The 26,047-nt window shown below is 37.3% G+C and overlaps 2 protein-coding genes across 4 annotated transcripts; both read right to left on the bottom strand.

Moving 5' to 3' along the window:
* Positions 1–9: 9 nt before the first annotated feature.
* LOC110848343 (solute carrier family 15 member 2) lies at positions 10–8,836 on the bottom strand. Of its 3 annotated transcripts, none has more exons than XM_035846355.1 (25): positions 8,434–8,836; positions 8,014–8,063; positions 6,625–6,703; positions 4,474–4,615; positions 4,326–4,412; positions 4,196–4,229; positions 3,957–3,977; positions 3,869–3,890; positions 3,658–3,795; positions 3,552–3,581; positions 3,451–3,480; positions 2,976–3,058; positions 2,452–2,599; positions 2,362–2,387; positions 2,276–2,287; positions 2,146–2,211; positions 2,051–2,074; positions 1,907–1,955; positions 1,725–1,822; positions 1,311–1,654; positions 1,099–1,230; positions 830–1,021; positions 694–772; positions 455–562; positions 10–384 (listed from the first exon to the last, which is right to left on the bottom strand). In XM_035846355.1, exons 1-25 carry the CDS (start codon positions 8,501–8,503, stop codon positions 199–201), a joined length of 2,250 nt encoding a protein of 749 aa, XP_035702248.1. In that variant the 5' UTR covers positions 8,504–8,836; the 3' UTR covers positions 10–198. The 3 variants fall into 3 exon arrangements, with proteins under 3 accessions (XP_035702248.1, XP_035702244.1, XP_021951230.1); XM_035846351.1 differs by lacking the exon at positions 2,976–3,058 and adding an exon at positions 3,302–3,384 and having other exon boundaries at positions 8,434–8,834; XM_022095538.2 differs by lacking the exons at positions 2,976–3,058; positions 8,014–8,063; positions 8,434–8,836 and adding exons at positions 3,302–3,384; positions 6,821–7,251.
* A 299-nt stretch (positions 8,837–9,135) lies between these two features.
* On the bottom strand, positions 9,136–23,353 carry LOC110860543. The gene is made up of 12 exons (XM_022109606.2): positions 21,623–23,353; positions 18,978–19,154; positions 18,801–18,847; positions 17,879–17,934; positions 17,571–17,599; positions 17,212–17,274; positions 15,661–15,783; positions 14,239–14,286; positions 13,547–13,663; positions 13,151–13,308; positions 12,987–13,059; positions 9,136–12,272 (listed from the first exon to the last, which is right to left on the bottom strand). The coding sequence occupies exons 1-11, from the start codon at positions 21,735–21,737 to the stop codon at positions 13,009–13,011; spliced, it is 984 nt and encodes a 327-aa protein (XP_021965298.2). The 5' UTR covers positions 21,738–23,353; the 3' UTR covers positions 9,136–12,272; positions 12,987–13,008.
* Between the last annotated feature and the right edge of the window lie 2,694 nt (positions 23,354–26,047).

The raw sequence follows: 26,047 nt of genomic DNA, 5'->3' as shown, positions 1-26,047 counted from the left end.
GAATGCTAATTTCTGTTTTTTCTTTGTCATCGACCATTATTATATCAGGTTTATTTATAACGTATTACAATTAAAAAAATGCAAAATGTGTTTTCTGGTAGTCTACATATATATCGAGTTTCTAAATAATATGTAATACGAAATCCATGTAATTTTATGTAGGTGGCGAAGTCAGGTACTTATTGTTGCACTTCTGTACTACTCTTCCTTCCGAAATGTAGAGTTGTCAAAAACATTTGGAGGTTGCATTGGTATGTTGGACCTGGATTCATCTTCTTCCCCTTCGTTCGCATTGATGTCTATGGGCTTGTAAAAATATGCCATGATTCCAAATATCGTCATATCAGCGAACATCAATCCCGCAAATAAGAAAAACTCTTTGGACTGTGCAAAACATGAAAAAGTCGGTACATCAACGAGTTACTAATCTTACGTATTAATTAGACGTACATACCTGCTTGTCAAACTTAATAAACTCTGCTATGAATACGACAATGATATTTCCAAATGCAACAGTGAGTAGCCAGGCAGCCTGTATGACAGCCTTCATACTTACAGGAGCCTGGAAAAAGATAAATAATTGTGCGAATTATTACAGGAGATTTAAAACAGTTCTATGTCTGTTTCATGTCTTAATTTCAAGCTTTTTTAATTGACGAGTAAGAAGTCATTGTAGTAAAGAATTTCACTTGCCTGGGAAAATGAGAATTCTAATCCAGTGACAGAGAACATTACTTCACTGATTGTAATGACAATGTATTGTGGCAGTAACCTATATTTAATTAGTATAGTAAAATATAGTAATAAATAAGTAATAAATGGCAGTTACCACAACATGTGAACGGAGTTTGGTTCAGTAATGGTGTAACTTTTAGTGGAAATCTGTCCTGATGCCAGGTCCTTGCTCAGAGTCAAGATATAGTTACCCCCAAGATGAAGGTCAATTGTGCCACTAATATTTACCGACTGTTCCAGTCGATTGACAGTCTCATTTGATGGAATAAACAGTTTAAAATGATACCTGTAGACAGCCACACAAAGAATCTCACAAATTATTACCAGCAAACTTTGCATGAAAAATTAGTAAGAAAAACTCACATATTGGGATCTATGAGAAAGACGGTGGAAGTATCATTTTGCAGATTTATATGCTTTGCAACTTGTTTTTCGTTGATGAGTAATAACGTTGCATTTAAATTTACTTCTTCCAGCATTCCAGAAATAATCACCCTACAAGAAGTCGAATGGGTTCAGCTTTAGAAAATGAACAGCTTTACATATCTCATATTGACGAATCAAAGTGGTTGTACTTTAATTTTGGGTTTCCTTCCTTTGACTTTTCCAGCTCATCCTCAGACTTGTCCCGTTGCATTTCAATAGACCCATTCACCACTTTTATCATGTAGGTAAATGCTTTTTGTTCCTCTGCAATGAATGAGAATGTCACATTGTTCTTGAGCAAATCACATTCACCAATAGCCTCGACTTTCCCGTCATATTTGCCGGCCGAGATTTTGGAAAGAATTGACATATCGAAGGATTCTATTCCTCTTGACCCCAATTCTCCATTGAAGGTCAGATTCAAATTGCATGGCAAAGTGTTGATGAAATGAACTTGAGATTCGGATGGACCCAAGGTGACCGCGTATGTTGGCTACACAATAGAAATTAATGAAATTAATGATTAAGATAATGACACAAATTAGACAGCAATATTGTCATACTTCAAGATGCAGCTCCAAAATGCCGGAGATGATGAATGCAATGCCTGCTAGAATTCCACCCGTTGTAAGACGCTGTAATGGCCTGGTTAAAATGTTTCCTTCAAATTCATAGCATTTATAACAAATGAGTGTTTATAGCAAACATATAATTTCGTTCTGTTATTATCTCGTTTTGATATCACCTCTCCTTAGCGTTGGATATATCACTTTATCGAATATTGGAATTAGGGCCTAACAATAAAAATAATAAAAATAATAGTATAAATTATTTTCATTTTGAGACTGACGAAAAATAATGGTCAGAAACTGATTAAAATTAGACTTACCAAAATTAGGAATGGGTTTACCACCTATTTTAAAATTATTTTAGTAATTCTCGTTTCTATTTAATATGTGACATTTTATGATAACAAATATATACCTGCATCTGGTCTGGTTTAATTAGATACCCAAAAAATTTTCCGTCCATTCGAGTTGCTTGTAAGGTCTATTTTTAAGTGAGCTCGTTTTATTTTTAATTGTTTTTTACTAATTTATTTGAATTGAGGTACCCATCGAGATCCCTGCGTATTAAATGAACAAGACTTTTAGATGCATGTCGTGTCGAGCATATTACTTATTTTTAAAAAAATTGTACCTGCTGATCGAATAGTGACCAGTACGCTTAAAAAACATTGCAAGCAGTATTAATCTTTTTCTGAAAAAAGATTTTAGATTTTTTTCTAACCTGGGAGCGGAATGTATAAAAATAAAATCCGTAATAATGCTTTGACATCATTGAGTAACTTTTTATCAAATTTATCATCAGCATAATCAAGAAAGTGTTCGCGTTTGTCGCCAGTTGCTGCGAGTTTCCTCTTTCTTGAGATGGCGTGCTAAAAAAGGAACATTTTATGTTCACAGGACTTTTTCACACATCCTAAAATTACTCATTTCAAGCGTCATAAGATTTGTAGTAGGTTAGTGATAAAATAAAAGTGAATGACAAGCCTACGCGATTGGCCAGTCAAACTAGAATGACAAGATTCTTTTTTCGTAAGGATATGTACTTAAAAAGCTTCAAGAAATCACGAATCCACTCATAATTCTCTGCTTTCTTTAAATATGGATCAACCACGTCGTAATTGCTTACTGCATAAATACGAATAAATGGATATATGATTTCTTGGTTTAAAGGACTCCAGAAATTAAGTAGAAAATGTAAATCGCAACACAACTTCAAACTACATACATCAAGCTCGTAAATCTTACCGAGACGCATTTAATGACAAGCAGAACTAGATTCCCTGCAGGTTTGGTTAGCGTATACATGGGTCTTCCCAGGATAAATATGGCTATATATGAAGCAAAGAAGTAAATAACTGATACAATAAAAAAGTGTTTATCGCAATAGCACGTGTATGTAAATGTAGTTAATTAACAAGACTTGCAACTACTAAGGAATACCCAAAATAAGTAGCGTAGCGAAGGTAAAAATGGTAAGGTTAGGTTAATTGAATAGTTGTATACAGGAAAATTGATTATTATTCGGGTAGTTGAAAAAATCTGCTAAAAGTGTTTTTCAAATTTAAACTCACAACAATACATCTGCTGACTTTCATCACAATGTTGCCGTCAGTTTTTGTTATTCTGTACCATGGCTTGCCAATAATAAATATGACTGCATGGCAAAGATATATTTTGAGAGAAAGTCGTCAACATTAGCCAACAAAGGATGAACACATACCAAGGGCAGCAATCATAAGGGCAGCTGGAACTGCAGAGTTAATAAACTTTTAACCTCTGAATTACGTAAATTGGATTAAAAAGCATTTTATTTGTGTGTACCTCCGAATGCCAGTGGATAGCAAGTATCACCTTAAAGTATATGATAATAAATACATGATTCCAGTTATTTATACATATGCGTATGTATCTACGGATAGGATCTCACTTTCAAAACAAGCAATGTCTTTTCGGAAAATTGGTGTGACAAATGTGCTTATGAGACTTCCGGCATTGATTGAAAAATAAAATATGCTAAAAAATTGTCCCAAGTGTCGCTCTTGCTGTGGAAGTATGAATTGGTCACCTATAGAGTTGGTAAAAATTATGATATGAGAGTCTAGACACGTAAAATTAAAAATAAACATTTTTTAAATTACCACCGAATGAACTAACACAGGGCTAAAAAGAGTGCAGAACAATAGCCTCATATTATTTTGCATCACCAGATTTAATTCAGGAGATTACCTTGATACCACCCGTTCCGATCTATTTAGAAGAGACATAAAGTTAGCATCTTAAAGTAAAATTAAAGTCAACCTGGAACAGAAATTCCCCAAACACATTTCCTGCATCTTTGCGCCATGCATTATTTACATATGTACATTATTATGCAATAGGCACATATTGTCAAGAGAAACTAATTCGCAATGTCGATTGGGGAATTTTATACACATTTTTTCTATCTTAAGAGACTGAAGTCATACCGCAATCAACCCTAGTCCTATGAGACTGAAGGTCCTGTAAATATGGTTCAAAAGTTGTGTAATTAGTTTTTACTATAGATAATTACCGATGGTATTATTACGAGAAGGTATGTCATCGAACTAAAATTACCTGTCTGGAAGATTTAGTGGTGGAGTTGCAGCCAGAGAAAGGATGACATTTCCCAGTGAATACACAATTGAAAGATAAAGTATAGTTCTGCAACACCAATTTAATATTTTTATGGAGAATCCTTATTCGGATTTAAAAAATGTCATACCTGAACTTCCCCAAAAAAGAGTCAGCGATCATCGCCCCAAAAAGAGGTGTAAAGTAGCAGAAGCCGCTAAAAATATGATAAAGTTTCGTAGCGGAATCAGGACTATACGCCAATACGTTGACGAGGTAGATGGTGAGGACGGCTGTATCAGCAAAAAAATAAATAGTTATCACGACGTAATACCCATTTAAGCTACGCCGCCTAAAGTTCCCCTTCATAATTTTTGAAATCATGCAATATATTCGTATCATAACACAGGAAAAATAGCTTATGGACTGGTCGGTGAAGTTAAGTGTCAGGGTTCCCCCTATTGGTTCAACCAGTTAACAGTTAATTTTGCATATGTAAAAATCACAAAATTTGGCAAATTGGATAAGCTTTCTAAAACCGAAAACAGAATTTGATTATCTCTTTTCGTTAGAAAATGACAGCACAAAATGTAGAGGAGGTGGAAAAATTAGTTTGCCACTCGTGCAAAAAAGTGATTTTCTCGGATCGGGAAAAGGCTCGTGACCACCCCACTTTTCCAGGGATGCACCAGATAAAATTCATCATACACTATACAGATATAAGGATCGTGAAAATGCAAAATATAAAATTTGACCTTGCCGACCTGTCCGCCAGAAGTAAAAAACACTGACGAGAAACATGAAAAAACTCCTACAGAAAACCCGAACTGATCGGTAAGGGTTGCACCCAGACAACTAAAAAGTTCAAAAACCTACATTCGCAAGATCAAAGCCAATAAGTTGGGCTTCAAAACTTGTAACATTATAACCGCGTTAAAATACAATGAAGATAAAAAATCAGGGGCTAAAACAATTTGTGCAAAACTTGTTGAGAAAATGTTAAAATCGACTCCCAGAATTTTGTCGTCGCGGATGATGAAAACTACTGCCCCGTTGACCTCGAAACGTCAATCGTGTAAAGTTCAACTCATGCAGAAGTAAAAATGACCTTCGTTCGAAATATAAATTCAAAACCAAGGACAATTTCCAATGAAATGCATAAATTGGCTGGCGAGCAACAAAAATGGGAGTGTCTCAAATCCATTCGTTTAAACCAAGAATATGAACTTTGGAATTTATTTCAAAGAATGTATCGTCAAGAGATTGACCCCCTCTATCAGAAACAAACGCGTTTTATTCTGGTATAACATGGGTACGTGCTAGAATGCCAAAATAGTGACAGGGTACCATCGAGGGGAAAAAACTGATTTCTCAAGAAAAAGGACAACGCTCCAAACGTACCTCAGTGTCGACCCATTGAAAGATTTTGGGCATTAATTTATAAACAATATACTGTGAAAAAAAGAACACGAAGAAATTTCAAAAAATTTCGGCGTGTTATAGAGAAAATCATCATAGAAGTTGGTGAAACGAGTGGCAAAGCGCTCATGTGAGGTCCTCGACAAAGTCTTCTCTCCACCGCTACGGAAGAGGTATTTGGACAATTGAAGGATTAAAAAACTTTGGTATATTCATCGTTAATATTCCACAAAAGTTTCGTTGCATTTGATCCGTGCATTCAGTTTTTATAGGTTAAAATAGCTTGACACTTAACTTCACCGACCAGTCCATATTCAGTAGAAAAATTCCTTGCATTCTATTTAAGCACTAAAATATTTGACCACTCTAAATCCAGTCAAATCATTGACAGAAAGCTTTGTGTCACTCGAAATAGACATTCATAGGCTAAATAAGGAACAAAGTCGCAAGGTGCTGTTGTTGGACATTGCATATGAACAGATTCACTTTCATTCAACCCAAATCTATGTATCTGTATAGACATACATAGCTGTGTACAACGGGATTTTGAAAGCAGGTTCGCATTCCAAGCGCTCCGATTAAGGCAATTTAATACAACAAGGAAAATGAGACATTGCTAATATTTTGCCGACTATTATTGTTGGGTGTGTGTGTGCCATAAATTACAATGACCCCATTCATTTATTTGACGCTTGTCATTTAGATGTTATATTCGGCTTTGCAATTTCATATAATAAACACAGTTGTCACCTTAAAAATAGATAAATTATGACATTGAGTGCTAAACTAGCAATCTTTTTGATTCGTTAAAAAACATGGATTATAAAATATCAATTGTGACACGACATTGCTTAAACAATAGGTAATAAAATATAGTGCTTACCTTTCATGCCATAGTAGGAGAATCGTTCGCAAAATTCATTTGCTAGGATAAACCAGACTTGTTTTGGGTAACGAAGTTTCTAGAAATTAGTTACAAGAAAAACAGTGTCAATAAATAAATCTATGCCTTAAATACACCAAGCCATAACTTAATTAAACTAATTATATCCTCTGAACTATTCGTTACCGTGATTTACCTTTTGTTCATCCATGGCGTAGTAATTATTTTATAAATGCAACCTTTCACATAGATTTCTTAAATACTGCACAGTTAACTTGTACACCTACATATATTTCACTCTTGAAGAACACAACTAATAACTAAATTTGTCCTCCAACAAATTAAAAGAAAACATTTTGTGATGCTCCCGATTTTACGAGTACGTGCATGAAAACTTGATGCCAGAGTTGAAACAGAAGCCCACACTTTTGACCACAATCGAACAGGTCTCTGAGTAAATACACACTGCGTTATGCATTTGAATGCATTGTATAAACTAAATTAAACCTGTTTGTCAATTCTGTGTCTAGTGCTCAATAATATTTTGCCTACGACTACTGCAACCACGGCGTATGTACAAATATCGTCGAGTGCAGATAAATACAACAATATTTCGAAGCTGTAGGCACCACTCGGGATGCGTTTAGAATTTGAAAGATTGTAAGATTCTGTCTATCAGGTTGGTGTCAGGTGTGCATGTCAAGCATATTACAGTGGAAGGTAAATCAATAGCATAGATATTCCCATTCATGTTAATATATTACGTGGTGATAGTATGAGCACAGTATAAATACGACATTGTTGATGAAGGTAGGTAAAGGTTACTAACTCTCTCAGAATGCATGGGCTGCGTAGAAAAGGAAACAATCACGATGAACATGCACACGTAAAAAGTTTTAAAGTCTTCATTTACACATCCATCCTTGTGCATCATAATAGTCCATCAATAGCTAATACTGCTAGATACAGGCGATGCGGCAAAATAATGCATTCACGCTATTCAATACATACATATGTAGATACATATATGCTTAATTAAGTATGCAATATTTAATGCACAGCTTAGCTGAAACCCCGGTGTCGTTCGTTTGGCGATCTCTTACTCTTGAATGTGCCATCAATTCAATTCTATTGTCATAAGATGTACAAGGCAGAAAAAAATTAAATGCGGCACCATGCATGCTTAGACTATATGCACGAACGATAGGTATATTTATGTACGAAATGGATTTTACAAATGAAATATTTCATTGGATGTTGCATGTCAACGTGTATCAAATACATTATGCACACGTTTGTGTTAGGCATGATAGGTAACCACAGTTTTTTCGGTATTGTATAATTTCATGTTAAAAATATGGTCAAGACAAAACGCATTGACTAATTAACCTTTGACGTGGAATCCGTTTCGACATCCTTGAGATAAAATGTGTCTGTACCTGTAAGGAAGAAAATTGTAATTATGGTTTAAGCGCTTGTGTAATCATTCCTGGATAATAGCCCATTACGTGATGCATGAAACGCTGCAGAATTACAGAATAGTTTAAGTAATAGTGAAAGACATGTGTATTTATGTACACAGAAATAGGCAGTCGAGATTACAATATGCAATAAAAGAACTTTAATTTAAGCAAATCAAACTGTTGGAAAAATCTTATTCGGTAGAAATTTTAAATCAAAAATATGTAGGATTTAGCCAATCTTTCATGTTACATGTTCGGTTTTATTTAAGGAACAAACCCAAAATAAATCAAAACATTGTAACATTTTATTGCGTCAATCTGTTAAAGCTGTGTTCCAGACTCTTACCGCAATAAGATTCCCCAGCCTTCTGGTTCCCACATGGATTATTATCCTTCTCAAACTCAAACTTGGTCATCCTCGAGTTGTCTATTTATCCTGGTTGTAACAAATTCAGTACTGCTTTGTACCCTCGAAATTATGATTCTTCGGATTTGTAAAGGCTCACTATGCTTCCAGATTTAAATATTGTAACATTTACATATGTACATATATTGTACTAGATACGATGTGGTGACATTTTATGTTTTAACGCAAGTGCCATTATTCTTACTGACCACTTTCAAACGGGATTTTTTTTCAACTAATGTTTATACGCACTGTGTTTAATGACAGCAAACAATGAACGCCATCGAGGAAAGTTAAGTATCAATAGAAAATCCAACTCCGTTATGGATAGTGCTTGCGAATTGTACTGCCAACCAACACGCCTGCTCCTAATTTCAACGAATTTTATGTCCTTCTCGAACAGGAGAGATCTGTTTCAACAAGTTTATGGTTTCAGCACGAATGCAGAATAACAATGCGTCCACATGTGAGAATACATACATTAATAATTATTATCTCCATGAATAATGTGCATGCGCTGCAAACAATTCATTTGAACTTGATTGTGTACATAAATAGGAGTAGTGATTTTCTAATTTAACCAATGTTCAGCAATGAGGTAACTGCTTGTTAATAAACAGTAATAAAAATCTGCAATGTTCATAATTTTGAAAAACTTTTTTATTAATGGTTGTAAAAAATGAAATGTATCAATTGTTTTCAATTCTCAAGAAAGACATTCTCATTAAATACTAAAGCTATTATGGTTCACATAATTTTCAAATAACCTCAACTTGGGGCATAGGAATTTTTTAGTTATATATGCGGTGATTTTTCATGGATTTTGATTTGATATTCTTTGATATTCGTTAGTTAACCATTTAATTATACAGACGTATGTACGTACTACGTAACGGTTTAGAATATCATTTAAGCGAATAATTTTTTTCGCAGAAATTTTCATGTACTTTGAGGGATATGGATGAGATGAGGGTCTGATCTGACATTAGCTGCTCGTTTAAGTTGATATTTTAGTTTTCACAGGATATGGTTCTACAATGGATTCGTACATATTTTAGTTTAATAGTGACGTGGGATTAAACAACAATATCATAACAAACAATTTAAATATAAAATATAATATGTACACAATTAAAAATTAGACTATCATTTTTTTCGTATTTGCCTGCACCATTTCATTTATAGCTGATGTTGCTAAATTGATACGATCTTTATGTAAAAATCACCAGATATGTCGCCGATATGGGCATGACATTTTCCATAGAACAAATTTGTGCCGTTACAAGGTATTTATTCCCATGGTGGAAGTAATAAGTTATTAATTAGTGATAATAATATGTAACAGAGACAACTATTTACATATGTAGGCCCTAAATCTATATTCTTGTATTTAGACGATGACTATGAATGATTATACACGTGTGGACTAATTTCAATGGCAGTTCCATTATACATACACATATATAAATCCTGATTCGATAGATAAAATAGTATTATTGTACATTGCACATTTACGTACTGCTTACTTGCTACTTCCAACAATGTGTGCATTTTCCTTCATTCGAACTGTACCGTAACAAGAATGACTACGTTCTGATTAGTGGAATTTGCTAAAAATTGTATAATTATATGTAGCGTGGGTCTAATTATTAAAAAAAAGTCTTAAACTGCGTATGCACAATGCATGCATGCGCGGAGTAGAGAATGACGCAATTATTTAGAAATAGTTCTCATGATTTCTCAGTCAATGCAACTATATACAATTTTTGTGACTACAACTGACACAATTCTACACTCATCAACGATCTACATACATAAATATGTACAATAATACGTACAACACACATACTTTTATACAAAACAGAGCTCATCATGTTATTGTGGCGTGGCCTATATATTTTGTAATTCTGTATTAATTGTTTGGATTCTCAGGGAAAATTTTGGGGGAACTTGAGTAGGCATGTAAATACGTATGAACAACAGAATTGTGAATAAGTGAGTCCTACCAATTGGGCCAATCGAGTATCATTAGGAAGCAAAATGGAGATACAAATGAAGACAATGTCTTCGTTTTCTGCTGCTGAACTTTCACAAAGTGTGTCTTTCGAGCACTTCTTATTTAACTAAAAGCCAGTGAGAACCATCACTTTGGAGGTTTTAGAAATGTTGCCTTGTTTGTGGAATTATTACTGCAAAGTGAATTATAATTCAAACGGAAATATGTATCTCTCAGGTCCGTTTTATAATTCATGCATCTTGTAAATATGCACACAACTGATTTTTAGAATATGGGTAGAATTCCAGAGAGATAATTCCAAAAAAACAGAATTTAATTGAAACAATCGCGTTTCGTGTTATGCAAAAATTTGAGAGATGAACCTTAATCGATAAACTCTCTGAAATAAATGAAATGCCATTATTCTCAACATTCTCATGAAATCTGGTATCCAGACATCAATAACAATTCAATTTGGTTCAGGTTTGGAAGCACTTGGGAGACGTTCATGTTAAAGTTGAATGTGAAAAAAGTTTGAAAGTGGAGAAATTTAGCAAACGACCCAAGAAGACCTAGCGCAAATAAGTAATAGATTCTTAAACTTATTACCAGCAATTGGAAGTTCTGTGTGTTGATTATGTTTGGGTTGGGCAATTTATCAGAGAACTGGAAAGTAATCAATTGCAGTTTCAGTCTACATACTTTAGCTTTCTTTGAGGTTGCCGTCTCTTTCTCTTCCGCGGAGCATCATTAGCTCATTTTAGCGAAGGATACTAATTTCCTTGCTCTGTGAAATACAAGTGGCATGGTGGTATCAAGTAACACTAATCACCTCCTCTTGTTTAATTCTCGATTAATTAGTGCATACCAACCTCCATTTTGATCAAGGGTCTACCCAACTACCACTGGCTGGCGTTATGTATATGATGACCTGTCGCCAACAGTGCATGCATACACGTTATATATTGTACGCTGGCCCATAAACATAAATACTCGACACAATTATTTCTAACTCTATGCTAAATTTACGGTGTACACAAAGTTATATAAAACGTCGTCGAGACGAAGGCAGACTGCTTTGGGTACATGAAGCAGTCTGATGAAAAAGTTTTTGTAATCTCTCCCTGCGGTGCCTCTTCCACACTTTCATCCCACGGTCGTTGTTACACTCAATCAAGATCTCGAACAATTTCACAAATCTCTTTTTAAACACTTTTCCCACAAATTACAGCACACCGAGTTCATATACGTACGTGTATGGATATAAGTACGTATATCCAGCCGAACCAACAAATGTGTCCCTTGGACTCGGCGGTTGTTACCTGAATTTTCTTCACTTTTCCCCTCGAGTCCTCTTGAGTTTTGATTGTTTCATATAAAATAATTTCTTTTGATGTTGTAAGGAGGACGTTGGCGAAAACTCGGTCATTATTTGTCTGTGGGTTAGTTTTCAGAAATTTCGTTGGTTTGAAGTTGTTCAGAAGAAACGGTGATGGTAATTGCGACGGTGGGGTTGAAAAGCATGGAAGAACGGCGATCATCCTTTCTTGAGGTATATGCGAAACTATGTTTATTAAATCCTAATTTTGCTGCTACTGAATCTGAATCATAGGACATAGTGAAGAAGTAATCCTTGAGATGACGACAAGGACTTGTCATAATAATCCAAAACCGTGACTTTGAAACGGTGCAAGTTGACTGGAATTATTTGTTCAGCAACAGCAACAAATGCGATGTTAGTTACACGAACCACTCTTCCTTGTTCTGACTTGGTGAGATTTCGCTGAAAGACAGAAATGAGTGAATTAAAATTTCATAATTTCAAGTTACGTAACCACTGTCCTTCTCATGAATTTAATGTCAAAGCTCCTCCATTCAAGTCAAATACAATCAAAAGTTTACCACTCGGGTGCAAGAAGAGTCTGTTTTTACGAATAATTATTATGTATTTCGAAATGTTGGAGACTTATAATCAGAAAGAAAGAGGAAAAGTAAGTAAGAAACTAAATATGGAACAGTCTGAAACTACGGAGAGTTCGTTCAGATAGTTGCATAGTTGGAGCCAAATGTTATCAAGGAAAAGAAGGGAAACAGTGAACTTGAGTTGTGGCAGATATGAATGAGCGTCTTAACGTTTTGTGAAAGTTGAACTGAAATCAGCGTCATTTTCTCCTTCTCTCCGCAGTTCAACTTTTATTCCACCGAGCTTTCCCCGTGGGGAGGAGAGCAAAGGAAATGTACGTATTACTTTTTCACTCGCGAATTAGTTTCGAGTTTGAAGAGGGAAAGATACTGAAAAGATTTGAGCTGTATAATTTATTTCCAGTCAAGACAAGAAAGCTCTGGCAGCCCTATCCAACGACGGCAAGCAGCTAACTATTCTCCAGCCCGGAAAGACAACTGGGTTCTTCCGGTGAGATAAGCAATAAAATACTTGATGCTTAATACTTAATGTGCACATATGCATTATTATTATGGAGAAGAAAATGCCCCTTACGTCGTGTGAGAACGTGGAGGATTTAGTTTCCCATATAGCATTGGCGAAGGCGCGTCCTGGTGTACCCTTGGACCTGTTTATGATTAAAATCAAATTTCAAAATTGATTCGGTAATTACTTTACGGCATCTTTACTCATGCTCTCGATTAAAGAAACATAATTACCGCAGGGAGATGCAAGTTTAAAGAGTTTCCCGTCTTCTTGCGAAGACTTTCCAACGTATTTTGCTGGTGATGGTGCAAGTTGTGGTGAAAACTTGGCTTGTCACTTAACGTTATCATAGTTCCGGCTCCATTCGAACCAGAAGCTTCACTGCGACTCTCTAATAAAATATAATTCACAGAATTTAAGTCCGTGAGTAAGAGTAAGCCGATTATTGCATCAAAGTGGTTCGTAAGATTGTGCAAGATTTACAATCCTTTCAACCACTGCGTCGTTGTGAAATATAAAGTAAGAAAAAATTATGAAAAAATGGATGGGACCACTTTATGGGCCAAAAACTATTATATTTTTACAAATTACTCTTAAAATTTGCGTATAAATAAATAAATTGATCTTACTTCCATGATTGTAAATGTCTGGAGACTGGGGAGGAGTTCTGCGTCGATGTCGAGTGCAATAACAGAAGCAAGTAATGACTATCACCATTGATATCACCATGAGCCCACCAAGGATTCCTGGAAAAATAAAATAATATACAAATTATCATTAATTCCAATGAGTACTTATAATATAACCGAACCTTAATTACAGAGAATTAGATTCGAAGGGGGCACAAAGGACGAAAATTTTAAAGCAGCCATGGATTGGCAAAGTCCTTATTGTGTGTTAGTCCATTACAAAAGACGTGAGTAATATCGATTAATTATCTAATTACATAGTAATGAATTGATGTTGTGCTTCATATATAGTCAATGGAGTCGGTGGTGAGACTGGCATGAAAATAACAATGCTTAATAAAAAACTGGGGCAAAAATCTAACTACATCACTGCCGTGTCTCCAGAAGTGGATGAAAAATTAAAGCACATTTCCATTCATGGGACAAATGTTTTTACCATGTTCAATGGTACGAAGACATGAAGAAGCATCCTTGGGTGAAATATACATTCGGACCCAGAACTACTTATTGTACTCCTAAGCCTGCACAATAATTCTTATTTTTATGATATTTGGTTACGCTATTCTGTTATGATATATTTCACCTTATCCCAGAAATATAATAATAAACAAAAAATTAATAACTAGACTTACCAATTTCTGCAGGGGAGTCGATGGAGCTTAACATGTCCAGAAAATTGCCTGCGATAAATGAGGTCACTTAATTGCTGGGTTGTTGACAGAATGATATCTCGTCATGAACACTGAGATTTTATAGCCCGTCATAAAATTTGGGCTTAATTGGAAATTTGTCAAGTAATTGGTAATGTATTATTAGCAATAAATACTTGCTAGGGTTGAATACGGCATGATTCGTTAACAATTTGCGCATAGGTATGTACCATTGTTCGATAGGACGGATTATTAGAAAATATTTTTTTGGTAATATGTGCTTAGTGTATAAGAGTGAAAAATGATTCTGTTTCACGAAAGCAGTTGGAACCTACAAAATGAATGGTGATTGACAGAAATGATGGCTGGTTGGTTGGCACGGTGTGAGGAAAGTTGGGGAGAAAATGGAATGTAAGCAATCCACGATTTTAATGACTAACTGGTTTCGGCTTTCCACCACATCATAGGTATGGACAAGCGGTAACCAATTTCATCCAGAATTCATCCCGTCTATTCTCTCAGTGTCGAGGTTCTGTGAGCTTGAGTTTCAGAAACAATCGTCCAAATAGCTACTAAAATTGTGCGAGGGATCCACACTCTCAGTCCACGTCTTGCTCACTTTTATTTTACACTACTCACTTCTCAGTCCATCGCTGATCCCAGGTTCTCCTGGTCATGAAGTAGAGTGAAAGTAGTGAAAGTAGTTGGTGGGGAGGTAGAGGAAATATCAGGAGCAGGATTAGGAACGAGGGAATGAGCATGCAAGTCATGCCGAACTTTTTTCTTCTTATTTTTTTTACACAGGTTCCTTAAAAGTCTTGGAATGAGTATCGATCATTGAGGTCGATTCTTTTAACTCGTGGGGTTACGCGGTGGTGTAGTTGTGAAAGTAGGAAAAGCGATAAACGAGAAATTGAGAGTAAGCCAAATCTTGATTGAGCACCAAATATTTTTCCTCAGATGGTGGAATTGTGGTAGAATTTGTGGTGGACTAAGCTCGACAGTTTCGATCGGTCTACACCTTGAAATTTACATTTTTATGGGCATACCATAAACAGGAAAGGACATTGGACCACTTTTCATGAGCAAATGTGTAGAACTGAGTTAAAAGTAAAAGTAAAAGTGCAGAATTGGATGAAAGGGTGTACATTTCCAGAAACTCCTAGGAGAAAGCGAGTGAGGGATGGAGAAAGCGAGAGTGAAATACAAAATTGAATATTCCAACTTTCTCTATAACCTCAACCTTTGTGACCTGGCGGCAGGATTTTGGCGTAAGAAAGGAATCCAGGATGATAGGTAGAGCATGAGGACAAGTCAGAAAAATGGGAATGCTGCGAGTTTTCTCGGAAATGTATAAGGATTATGGTTGACGTTATCTAAGGGACAAGAGAAATTGGAACTTACTCGTACAGTTGGCAGATCTCAGCTCGTCCGACCCGTCCAAACAGTTTGGAGTTTTATCGCACAAAATGCGATTGGTAATGCACATGTCGTTTCCGCACACGAACCCATCTCTACATCCTTGGCCTGAGTGACAGAAAAAATGTGTGTTATTCATCACAAGAGTCTCAGAACGGAAATGCATTCATATATTCATCCCAGCTGGGCTTTGCAACATCACAACAACATCATCACACGGAATAAAATATTGCAGACTGCCCACACGAAGACACAAAAATGTCTCTTCCTCTTCCGGTCCCTACTGCTTTCTCCGCATGGTTTTCCCATGTTACATTTACCATTCAACCTGGACAACGGATTCTGAATCCAGAGTCTGCTTGTCTCATCCGCATCCCTCGTACCAAGTGTATACAGAATATTTCTGCATGTATAATAGATTATTGCTTTTGTATGAAAACAGCAGAATTACTGCATTTTCATCACTTTTCCACTCACTCTCCTTCCACGTGTAGGCCAAAATATGTTGCTGCTTGTGCATTGGGAAAAGTGAAAGTGGAGCTGAATTCCAGACAACGATTGATACGTGCATGTTGCAAGTTTAACTCGGCAGGCAAACTGCCATTTAGTAGCTTAGCTGGATACATTACAATTTTTCTTAAATTTTGTTGGCTTCTCATTTATATCAAGTCCGTGTTGGTCGTGGGAAACCCGGAGCTTTCTATCAAACATAAAACTTTGCTCAATAAATCAAATTTCTCTTTGTGCTCTGTTCTCGCCCTGCATGCAGTTCTCCCTCCCTGAATGTTTTGTCGTTAGTTATGGAAAGAGTACTACTCGTTCTTTATTTGAGTTATGAAAGTTTCACACACCAGTTTTCTTCGGGTTTATCATATGCTTCATTTGCAGTCACGGGTGGAAAAATTATACTTTCTATTTTATGTAGAATTTTGTGCATATGTCGAATAGCAAAGATTATTATTATTCACAGGGACGTGTGCAACAAAATACAGTGTTTAATCTATGATTAACTATGTGTACATAAGAACGCGTCAGACTGTTAAAATTTCCCACCCTCGTGTTTTCTTCGTAAGAGAGAAAACAAGCACTAGAGATCTGGGTGAGGGCGCAGGTAATTTATTCCACTGTTAATGATCATAATGGGCAAAGAGTGAGCTGAGAAGTCTCATTTATTCTCTTCTGTTCTGCATCTATTTTCATTCAGCATTGAGAGCGATTATCTCCACGTGACATTAATGAATGACGCTCATCATTTATATCCGCCCTCTCAATCTCCCATTCCCTTGTAATCCTTTGATTTCTTTTCCCACCACCAGCTTATTATCAGTTCCTTTCATATGTTTAGCTCTAATGATAAACTAATAATGCATATTTATCAACCATTTAGCTAATCCGTTCAACTAATCACCCGAATTATATTTTTCACCTTAAACATGTATTATGCTATTTTTATAATAAAAGCAAATGATAATGGAGCCAAAAATGTAATAAAATTCGGCACGATTAGTTGAGAGTAAAACTAGTGAAATAACTCACTGGGGTCCTTGAATGCGGTAATGACCATTGTAAATTTGTTGGTTTCCGTCCCCCAGCTGTCGGCTGAAAGGTTAAAAAACAAAGCTTGAGACTAGCGATGACAGTGACACACTCAATGATAATTGGAGTAAAGGCTACACCCTGTAGAAGCCTCCAATGATAAGGTTGTTGTGTAAGTGGTCTATTTCAAGACAAGTGCATTTAATATCAAAGAGTGAGTTTTTATGACTGCTCATAAATTCATGGCGTCCTCGATTGTAATTACCGCTTGGTTTGAGTGCTTTCACTTTTAAATTAAAACCTGACCTGCACCTTATCATTGAAGTCTTGCTTATTGATATATCTCACGATACTCTTACCTGTAAACTTTAGTGTAACATAATGACCTGTAAAATAATTCAACAAAATTTCCAAATTACACAGTCAAATAGAAATTCTGTAAATGGACATATGCAAATAGCCATCCGTACAACATCAGGAATTAGCTTAAATTGGATTCGTACGTATGTACACGAATTTTGGTGTCATATGACTGAATAGAACAAATATATAAAGAAAGCAACTTAGTCACTGTTATTATTTCAATTTGACGACAAGTTTAGCTGATTTCTCATGATTGTACATATTATTATTTTGTTTTGCATACGCCCGTTGGGTTGAAACTTATCTTGTTTTTATGGGCACGATGCTATCAGGACCGAGGAAACGGCAGGAAAGCTCCGCCTGGAAAGTAAAAGACTTGTGAACAAAAAGTATTATTTATGAAATGGAATGTAACATTCAATTTGTTTCAACTTTATTTAACCCATTCAAATTCTAGAAAATCACCAACAACGTTGGAGGACTGCTGAGGAGTGGAGTGAAGTGGGGTTCACTGTTGGTTGGATGGATGAGTTTGGTGAATGTTGGTATAGAATATTTGAATCTAAAACAATATCTAGACTCGAAACTCCTCTTTTGTCTTCCACGTCTGCTGCACGGCAGTGTCTGACTCTGACAGTTGAATGGAATGGACATTCAAATTGAAAATGATGGATCGATTCGAAAGTGAATTTCAAGATGAGAAGATTAAACTGTAGACAGTGGATTTATCGAAATCATTTATCAATTCATTGCTTTCTCCCTTTGTTTCTCCTCTGCACTACGTCATTACATCATTGCGGTCAAATTTTAAATCTCGCGATTTTAAACTACCACATACATGCATACATTCACCTGCTTATTTGGTGCACTGTAGTGGACCGACGTTTTTGGCATTAATTAAATATGTATGAGCTGCGCTGCAAAAGTTCAGAAACCCTCGTTTCTCATGAATATTTTCAAAGTATTGCTAGATTAGGGAGTTCAAAAAGCCTCAGTTTATTGTCCAATTACCATATTATTCATTTCTCCGTGGTAAGTATATTTAATAGTAGAAATTCACGCATCACGTCGTTTAATTTTCATTAGAGTTGACATGCAATCCTGAGATACATATTCTCAAGTGTTACAATGATCCATTGACTTTCTTCGGGCCAAAGTGCTTACATTTACCGTTAAAACAGTTCAGCACGAACCGGTGGTATTAATTTAGCATGAAAAACACTCACCCGTGTTGCACCAATGGCATTCGCACTGTCGTAAATATGAAGACGGTCTGCAAATTAAATAGTGAAGGGTTAGTTTTCCCAATAAGTAGTCCGCAATAAGATGGGCTTTTATGTGAAACGCAAGAAATAGCCAGTGCATATATTAGTTAATAAACGTATAAATAAGAAATGACCAACCTCCACACTCCATGTTGAACTCGGTAAATCGGATGAGAAATCTTTGGCTGACATATTCGGCACTAAACGTTATAACGCAATCTAGATTTTTGTCATTCAGACTCTGAATTACAGCTCCATCAATCTTTCGGTGCATTTGTGTTGGGTAGTGTCCTTTGCACAGAGTTGCCAATTCAACTGAAAAATAAAAGTGAGACATGTGTCATTCAACTTCTTCCATGCATTTTAGCTTAGGTCACTCAACAGTCTTTACGCCTTAATTAACATTGTAATTGCTGAGTGAATAATTTTGTAGTGGTACATAGTCAAGTGCTAAATAAGCAAGTGGATTTGAGAGGTTGCTCGAAGTAGTCAAACTAAAAGGTGGGCGGAGAATTCGATGAAATCAAAAATCAAAACATACTAAAGTTTCAAGTGGAGCACTCAGAAAGAGTTTGTTCTTTTTACTCCTGTCTGATATGCACACATCAACGTGGTCTTGTCACTGGAAAGGAGCTAAAACTAACAGAAAGTGCTTAGTGAACAATTCTTTGATGTGACATGTAAGCTCCCGAGCGGAAGTTATCAAGGTCGGTTAGCGGATACATACGGAGGAAGATTTGGTGAGTGAAAGGCACAGCGCTCTTAAGCGAGTTGGATGCACAAATTAAAGCCTTGTGAAAGAGCTTTTGCTTGCTCTCTCCAAAATCCTTCCTACCCGGCGTGTGGACGGATGGATGGGCAACTGTGCTTTTGTCTTCCCAACTTGTGAACATTTTAACATGGACATGGTTTCAAGAGGAAGCTTTTAAGGCTTTCAAGACGTGTACTTGTTGGGAATACAGTCCGCCGGGCCGTCGGTTGGCTGGATGGGAAGTAAGTGTTGGTCGGATGCAATGTCTTCTCGCATGTCTCGTGTTGCTCCCACTGATGCATAACAAAACTATATACTTGAGGATGGGAGTGGACAGGAAATCGTTATGGAAAAGCAGCAATGACTTGGCATGACGGGTTTTTGTTTACGACACCCCTTCGCCCAGTCAGCAACCCTTTCTCCATGCATACATTCAACATAGGCACAACTGGATCTCGTACTTTTCGAAACTGCTGTTGATTATTTCCGTGCTGCTGGTAGCCACACGACGGCATCCAAAGATATACAAGAAAAGATATATGTACGCGAGGAGGAGAAGCCAGTAGAACTGAAATGAAGTTGGTGTGTTCCTTCATGCATCACCGTACAATTAAAGTTTATGCATAGAATTTGTGGAAAATAATCCTCAAGCGGATACTTTCTCTGTGAGAACGATGACAAAGTTATCTTGTAATGGAAACACGGACGAATTTGAAATATCACTGAATAATACGTGTACATGTAGTATGCTTGCTGTTTTATTCAGTTTTATGGACTGGAAGCAATTTGTGTATTTGTTATACATCATTTTAAAATGCGTATGTAAGCAAATCAGCTACAAAATTTTCACAACTCTGTTTCAGTTTAAATAAATCGGGAATTTCTCTTGTATTCTTGGTGAAAGTTCAAGTGGTGAAAAATAACTGTACCCTCGTCTGATTTTCTGGTGGAGATAAAATCATATCTTCATACTACACCTGAATACTTTAGTTCTTACGTAAGCCACAGACCACAAAATATGCTTTTACTTAAGCACAGCAGAGCAAAATCTCTTAAGATTGCTTTCACGGTCTAACAACTACCATCAAAACAGATTTGCTTCTACACATCATCATAAAATGGCGAACCAGTCTACGGAACAAAGATAATCCGTCTTACACAACTAACAGCAAGTATATGCGTACTGTTATATGACGTCAGTTGAAAAATTCCAACATTTCCCATCAAATAATTCCTCAACTGTATATTCCTTCCTCTCGCTGCTGAATAATGTTGGTCGAGACACGACGCATAAAATGACGCCAAAGAGTCCCAACAGAGCTGCTTAAAACTCATTCAGTGATTAACTCTCGAGCATAAACTAAGCATGCACGTAGCGACGTTTGTAGCGACAAGGATAATAAGTCTGTCGTAATCAGAATTGATTAGAGAGAAACCGTGCTTTCTCCACGAAAGAATGGGCAGTTAGCTCCACTGTTTCCGAAATGATAAGAGATGTACGAGTATGCAAAACACTTCAACGTCTAGATAAATAGTGAAACACTGCAAACACATAATGAAGTCTCTTCCCCATTATTTATATGCATGTATCGCGCTGAGACGCTCCTGCTGCACGTTGGTGATATCCACCCACTCCGAGTCAAATACGTACTTCTTAGCCAGTGACATTTATAGCAAAAGCTCGCTCCCTCGTTCCTCCGTGACATTATGCGTTTAGACATGGACGAAGAATGCTTCCTTTGCTGTGGTTGTTGCGGCAGAGGCTAAACACAGCCGAGCAAAACTTTCACCAAAGTAGGCATACATTTATTTCACGAAACAATATACGTACGTACGTACGACTTTCTCAAAACAGTCTGAAAATATCAACCTTGCAACACTAGCTGGTACGTACAAGGGACAAAAGCTATGAGCGGGGTTGAGACCACAGTGAGAGTAAATCTGGATGAGGGAGAAGGGGGTGTCAGCGTGTTTGGCATTAAAGCAGTATGAGAGAAGTGCGAGATAATTTGAGGGAAGTAATTTAACTTACAAATTTCCGTCCCCCCTGTCTGCACCTCGACATTCCCGGAGACAAGTGTGGAGCAAATAAACAGGTAGTAGAATGTTGTCGAGAAGAAAATAGCGAGGGTGGCGGAAGACACCATCGCGTTCTCCGACGACGACGACTTGCACTTGGAACTGTCTCGTTCCGTGGTCGTTTTTATGTTTGGTGTAATTTACAAGTATTTATTGCTGCATTCATAAACAAACGAGACATGCTGGCTTCACAACTGGTCTAGATCCTCGTCACTGGCAAAGTGTGAAGTGAACATATTTCAGAGCATGACCAGCTGAAGAGTATAAATGGGAGGGAAGAACGGTGCTTCCCTTCCGTATTTGTTGTGGTGTGACGGCAGTTGAGTTGCCTCACTACGGTCACAAAGGAAAAAAAAGTCACCACTTCACGTGGAGTTTCTGGATGGGTGCCACCATCCAATGGTGCTAGCGTACGTGTGCTACTGTTGGAAAGCTCATGGATTAGTTTATGGGAGCTACATGATGAGGATTATTACCGTGCAGTAAATGCACACCAGTACCAGTCACCTTCACATTAGTCACTCTCACTCGACTCAATTTGACTTGATTTCATTATCATCGAAGCGTCAATGGTGTATGGAGGCTGAAGGGTTTATGATGATTACTTTAGGAGAAAGTCAAGTATTTTCTTATTCTCGTTGGAGGTGTTCCCATTTTTCTTCCCTTGCATTCCACGCCTCCAACTGTCAACCACGAGCAGTGTTACATTTCCTCCGACTGACTCAATCAGCAGTCAGTTGCAAACAGTTTGTTGGCAATAACTTGCCATCCGAACTTCAGAGTGGTACATGCGTCACGTCGACTCAGCGTCAATTCAAGTGGTTGCTTGGTGACGAGATTTGGCAAAGAATCCAGCAGAATAAACCATACTCGATATTTCACTTGCTGATAAAGGTCTTATTTATTTGTTGTACCCGTTGACAGCAAAATGCCCCGAAAGGATAACTCCTTTTCTCTCTCTCTGACAATCACAGGAACCAAATCCTACAGAAATGACGAGTAAGTTTGCGTACAGTAAACAAACGAGAACGTACTTATTGATGAAAATCCAAGTCCTGATTTCTCCGTGACTATTTGTTGAACCAAGACAAGCCACCATCCAAATTATTTTTGATGATGTGAGATTAAGACACAAGCTTACGTTTAGTAGAGTAGCAACATGTACTCATGTTGACGAAAGGTAATCTCCACCAAGCACAGAGACCCTCAATCTCTGGCAGACAACTGGAGCGATATAAGTATAAAAGTAAGTAACGCGTGTGCCTGGAAGAATCTGATTGTTGTTATGTTACGGACAGAAGAATGCAATGCCGGGCCGCCCACGAAGAAAGAAACGGAGAGAGAGAGAGGAAGAGGGGAAAGAAGTCGAGTCGACTGCTATCGGGAGGATACTGGCTGCCTGGCAGCCTGTCCGTGGGTTTGCTATGTTACTGGGCTGGATGGAGTTCGTATTTGGTGGTGGAACTCTGCCCGTTATTGCCTCAGCAGCGGACAGGGAGAAAGCGGTACGTAAATATGGGAAGCGAGGAGCAGGGGAAAGGAATACGGAGAGAGTTAAGGAAACCAGAGCAGAATTCGTAGCCAACCCGGAATTTGGTGAATGTGCCACACTCATGACGACGGTGGAAGCGGATCCATTCTCTCTGTCGAGGAACACACCGTCTCGTAATATGTGTGTCTATTCTCTCCTGCGAGTACGAATCAACTGGAACGGAGATCCCCCATTCTAGATATTTAAAAGTTAGGATGGCAACTGTGTTAATAGCTGCGACCTTCGCTGTTATGGAATCATTTGTAAAATGGGATGGAAATATAATTTTATTAAACAGCCTACCAACACTAGAAAGCAGAGTGACGAAAAAGTTTAATATTCAGAAAGTTGTATGAATCTTACAAGTGTGGAAAACGGATATCTGATACAGAGAGGCAACGCCATAAGCTATGTAATGGATTCATACAGAAATACTTGGAGGAAAAAAGTGAAACCATGGGCAACATTTTGTAAACTGGTTTTCCTACTTGACTAGCACGGGCTTAATGCATCCCGTCGTATACAAGGGAAAAGGGGATCGACGAGTTAGAATTCGCTCGTGAAGAGGGAAAGAACCCGAGTTTTCCGTCAAGTTTGGAAATCGGTATGCAGCTGCGTCAAGGTTTAGGATCGGCCTTATCGACCCGCCGCGCAAACCGTCCCAATGAAATGATATAACTCGTAAATTGTGACAGCATTGGATATTGACAAGGAGAGTCACTCTCGGTTTACTATTCGTCTATGTCTAATAGCCCCACAAATGCAGCAGCACGACGACCGTGGTGGCATTTATCCAATGTTTCAGTCATTCTTCTCCTCCAATATCATACATTTATGCTTGCTATGCAAAGAGCGTTCACCGTCCACGTCCTCCGGACGCTACTTTCCCTTAAACCCTCGCAACTTTATCCACGAGGCTTGACTTGAGAAAGCTTCAGCCTTTTCTACTTTCTCTTAGCATGCAGTAGCCAAACTGAATCAGAAACTTTATAAAACGGGTTCACTCCATTTCAAACAATCGCCTAATCCCATGTTCGGCGTTAGTATTAGGTATGCATAAAACTGGCTTTTAGTAAGAATATTTACTGCTGGAAATTATAGTAGAGCGTATGTATTTACATTATGCTATACGGGTTGTTGTACGTGATTTGCATTGAACACGTAAATGCATTTATTCCGTACCTATGTCGCTGCTGGCATATTAGGGAGTGAAAGTGGTATGTGTAACTTTCCCTGTATTGCACTGCGTATGTGTGGGTGCAAAATAGGTAGCGCATAACGGGGAACTTTGAGCAAACACAATTTACACAATGGATTGGTATGATAGCGTGCTTGTACTATCAGTATTTTTATTACAACTATATGCGCGCCGGTAAATAATATAGAAAAATAGGGACAAAATGTCTTTTGCTAGAAATACTCGAGTTTAATCTTCATGCACGACTTCCTCCTCCATCACATGGAGTTAAAAGTTGAGGACTGCCTATTCTCCAACCACACAGTCATCCAAGAGCTGCCTCCTCGTTCATGAAAAGCAATTTATGAACTCCACTCCTTGTTTTAGGCGACTTGGGCATTGTAATTTTAGTCTATCCAATCCTGTGATTTGTAGAATTGGTAGAAAAACACACACCACACGGCAATCATGAGAAGCATGCAAATATTAAAAACAAAAAAGAAAAGAAAATGGTTTATTCACGAATAACTTTAGATAAGGTTGGATAAGGTAATTATTGTGTCTCATTCATTTTTTCGACCGCAGGAAAGTAAACGCTGATAAATACGTACATACATACGTAGAATATTTGGATACATACGTGGTAAATTTTTTATACGTGTTTGCAAGCAATGCAAATACGAGAACCCACAGTTCTCTCTGGTGGATAATCACGGCAGATAACACATAATCACTAACAATTCCACCGTTTTAGGAAAAGTAAATTGCTGCTTTTAGTACTGTTTGCTACTTTCGGAAGTGATCATAAAAATTGTTTGTAGAGATTGGATGAACTCGTCAACTTAAAGCTCCGTCTTGTTAGGGTCCAAGCACTTTAATATTTGGTAATAAGGGGAAGGATTGAGCAGGATATTTGTTGAGACCTTAAGAAAAGTAAAACAATAACAATAAGGAACAAACATCTTTGTGAGCTGTGGACGACTGGAAACAAAAGTCATTTAGAACACAATTGTGAGCGGCAGGCTGTTTCTATAAAGGAAGCATGCACGAGGTGAAAGGCTTTGTTGTACAAAAAAATACTTCTTTCGCAGTAGTATCGCAATTTTGTTTGTGTCGGTTTTTCCTATGTATCAGCTTATATGCCAAGATTTGGATTCACGAACAAAGAGAAAGCCGAGCCAAACTGCACATCATTAAAAACATACTGCGAGGACTTTCAGAGCCATACTTTACTTGATAGTAGACGACGACGAATGCAATACAGATCAGATTTTTAAAAGGAGTAAAAAGACGGCTGGAATGATACTACATTTAATTCTGCTGGTTTCGTTGGACATGAGTAGCTTGCATGTAGGGATATTCCTTTTTTGGGATTTTGGGTTATCTCCGACTTCATTTAATGATCTTCACCATGACAAAATAATACTCTCGAACGGGAGAATATTGAAATCACAATCTGGCAGCAAAACTTTATGTGCACTCCATCTGCTTCCATGCAGCGTATTTGAAATTCGCCACCTTACGCTTATTAGAATAAGTACGAGTTAATTTCACTCAACACGTGATAAAATGTATTATTATTTAAACATTTGCAAGTTTTAAACCATTCAATTAGAACTTTTTTGTCGTATTTCATAAAGGTTTCAAACCACACGCTTAATATGGCTTCT

Source organism: Folsomia candida, unplaced genomic scaffold (assembly GCF_002217175.1).
Source record: "Folsomia candida strain VU population unplaced genomic scaffold, ASM221717v1 Fcan01_Sc001, whole genome shotgun sequence".
NCBI classification, from domain to species: domain Eukaryota; kingdom Metazoa; phylum Arthropoda; class Collembola; order Entomobryomorpha; family Isotomidae; genus Folsomia; species Folsomia candida.
The sequence above is the reverse complement of the archived record's forward strand: the minus strand, read 5'-3'. Positions and strand labels throughout refer to the sequence as shown.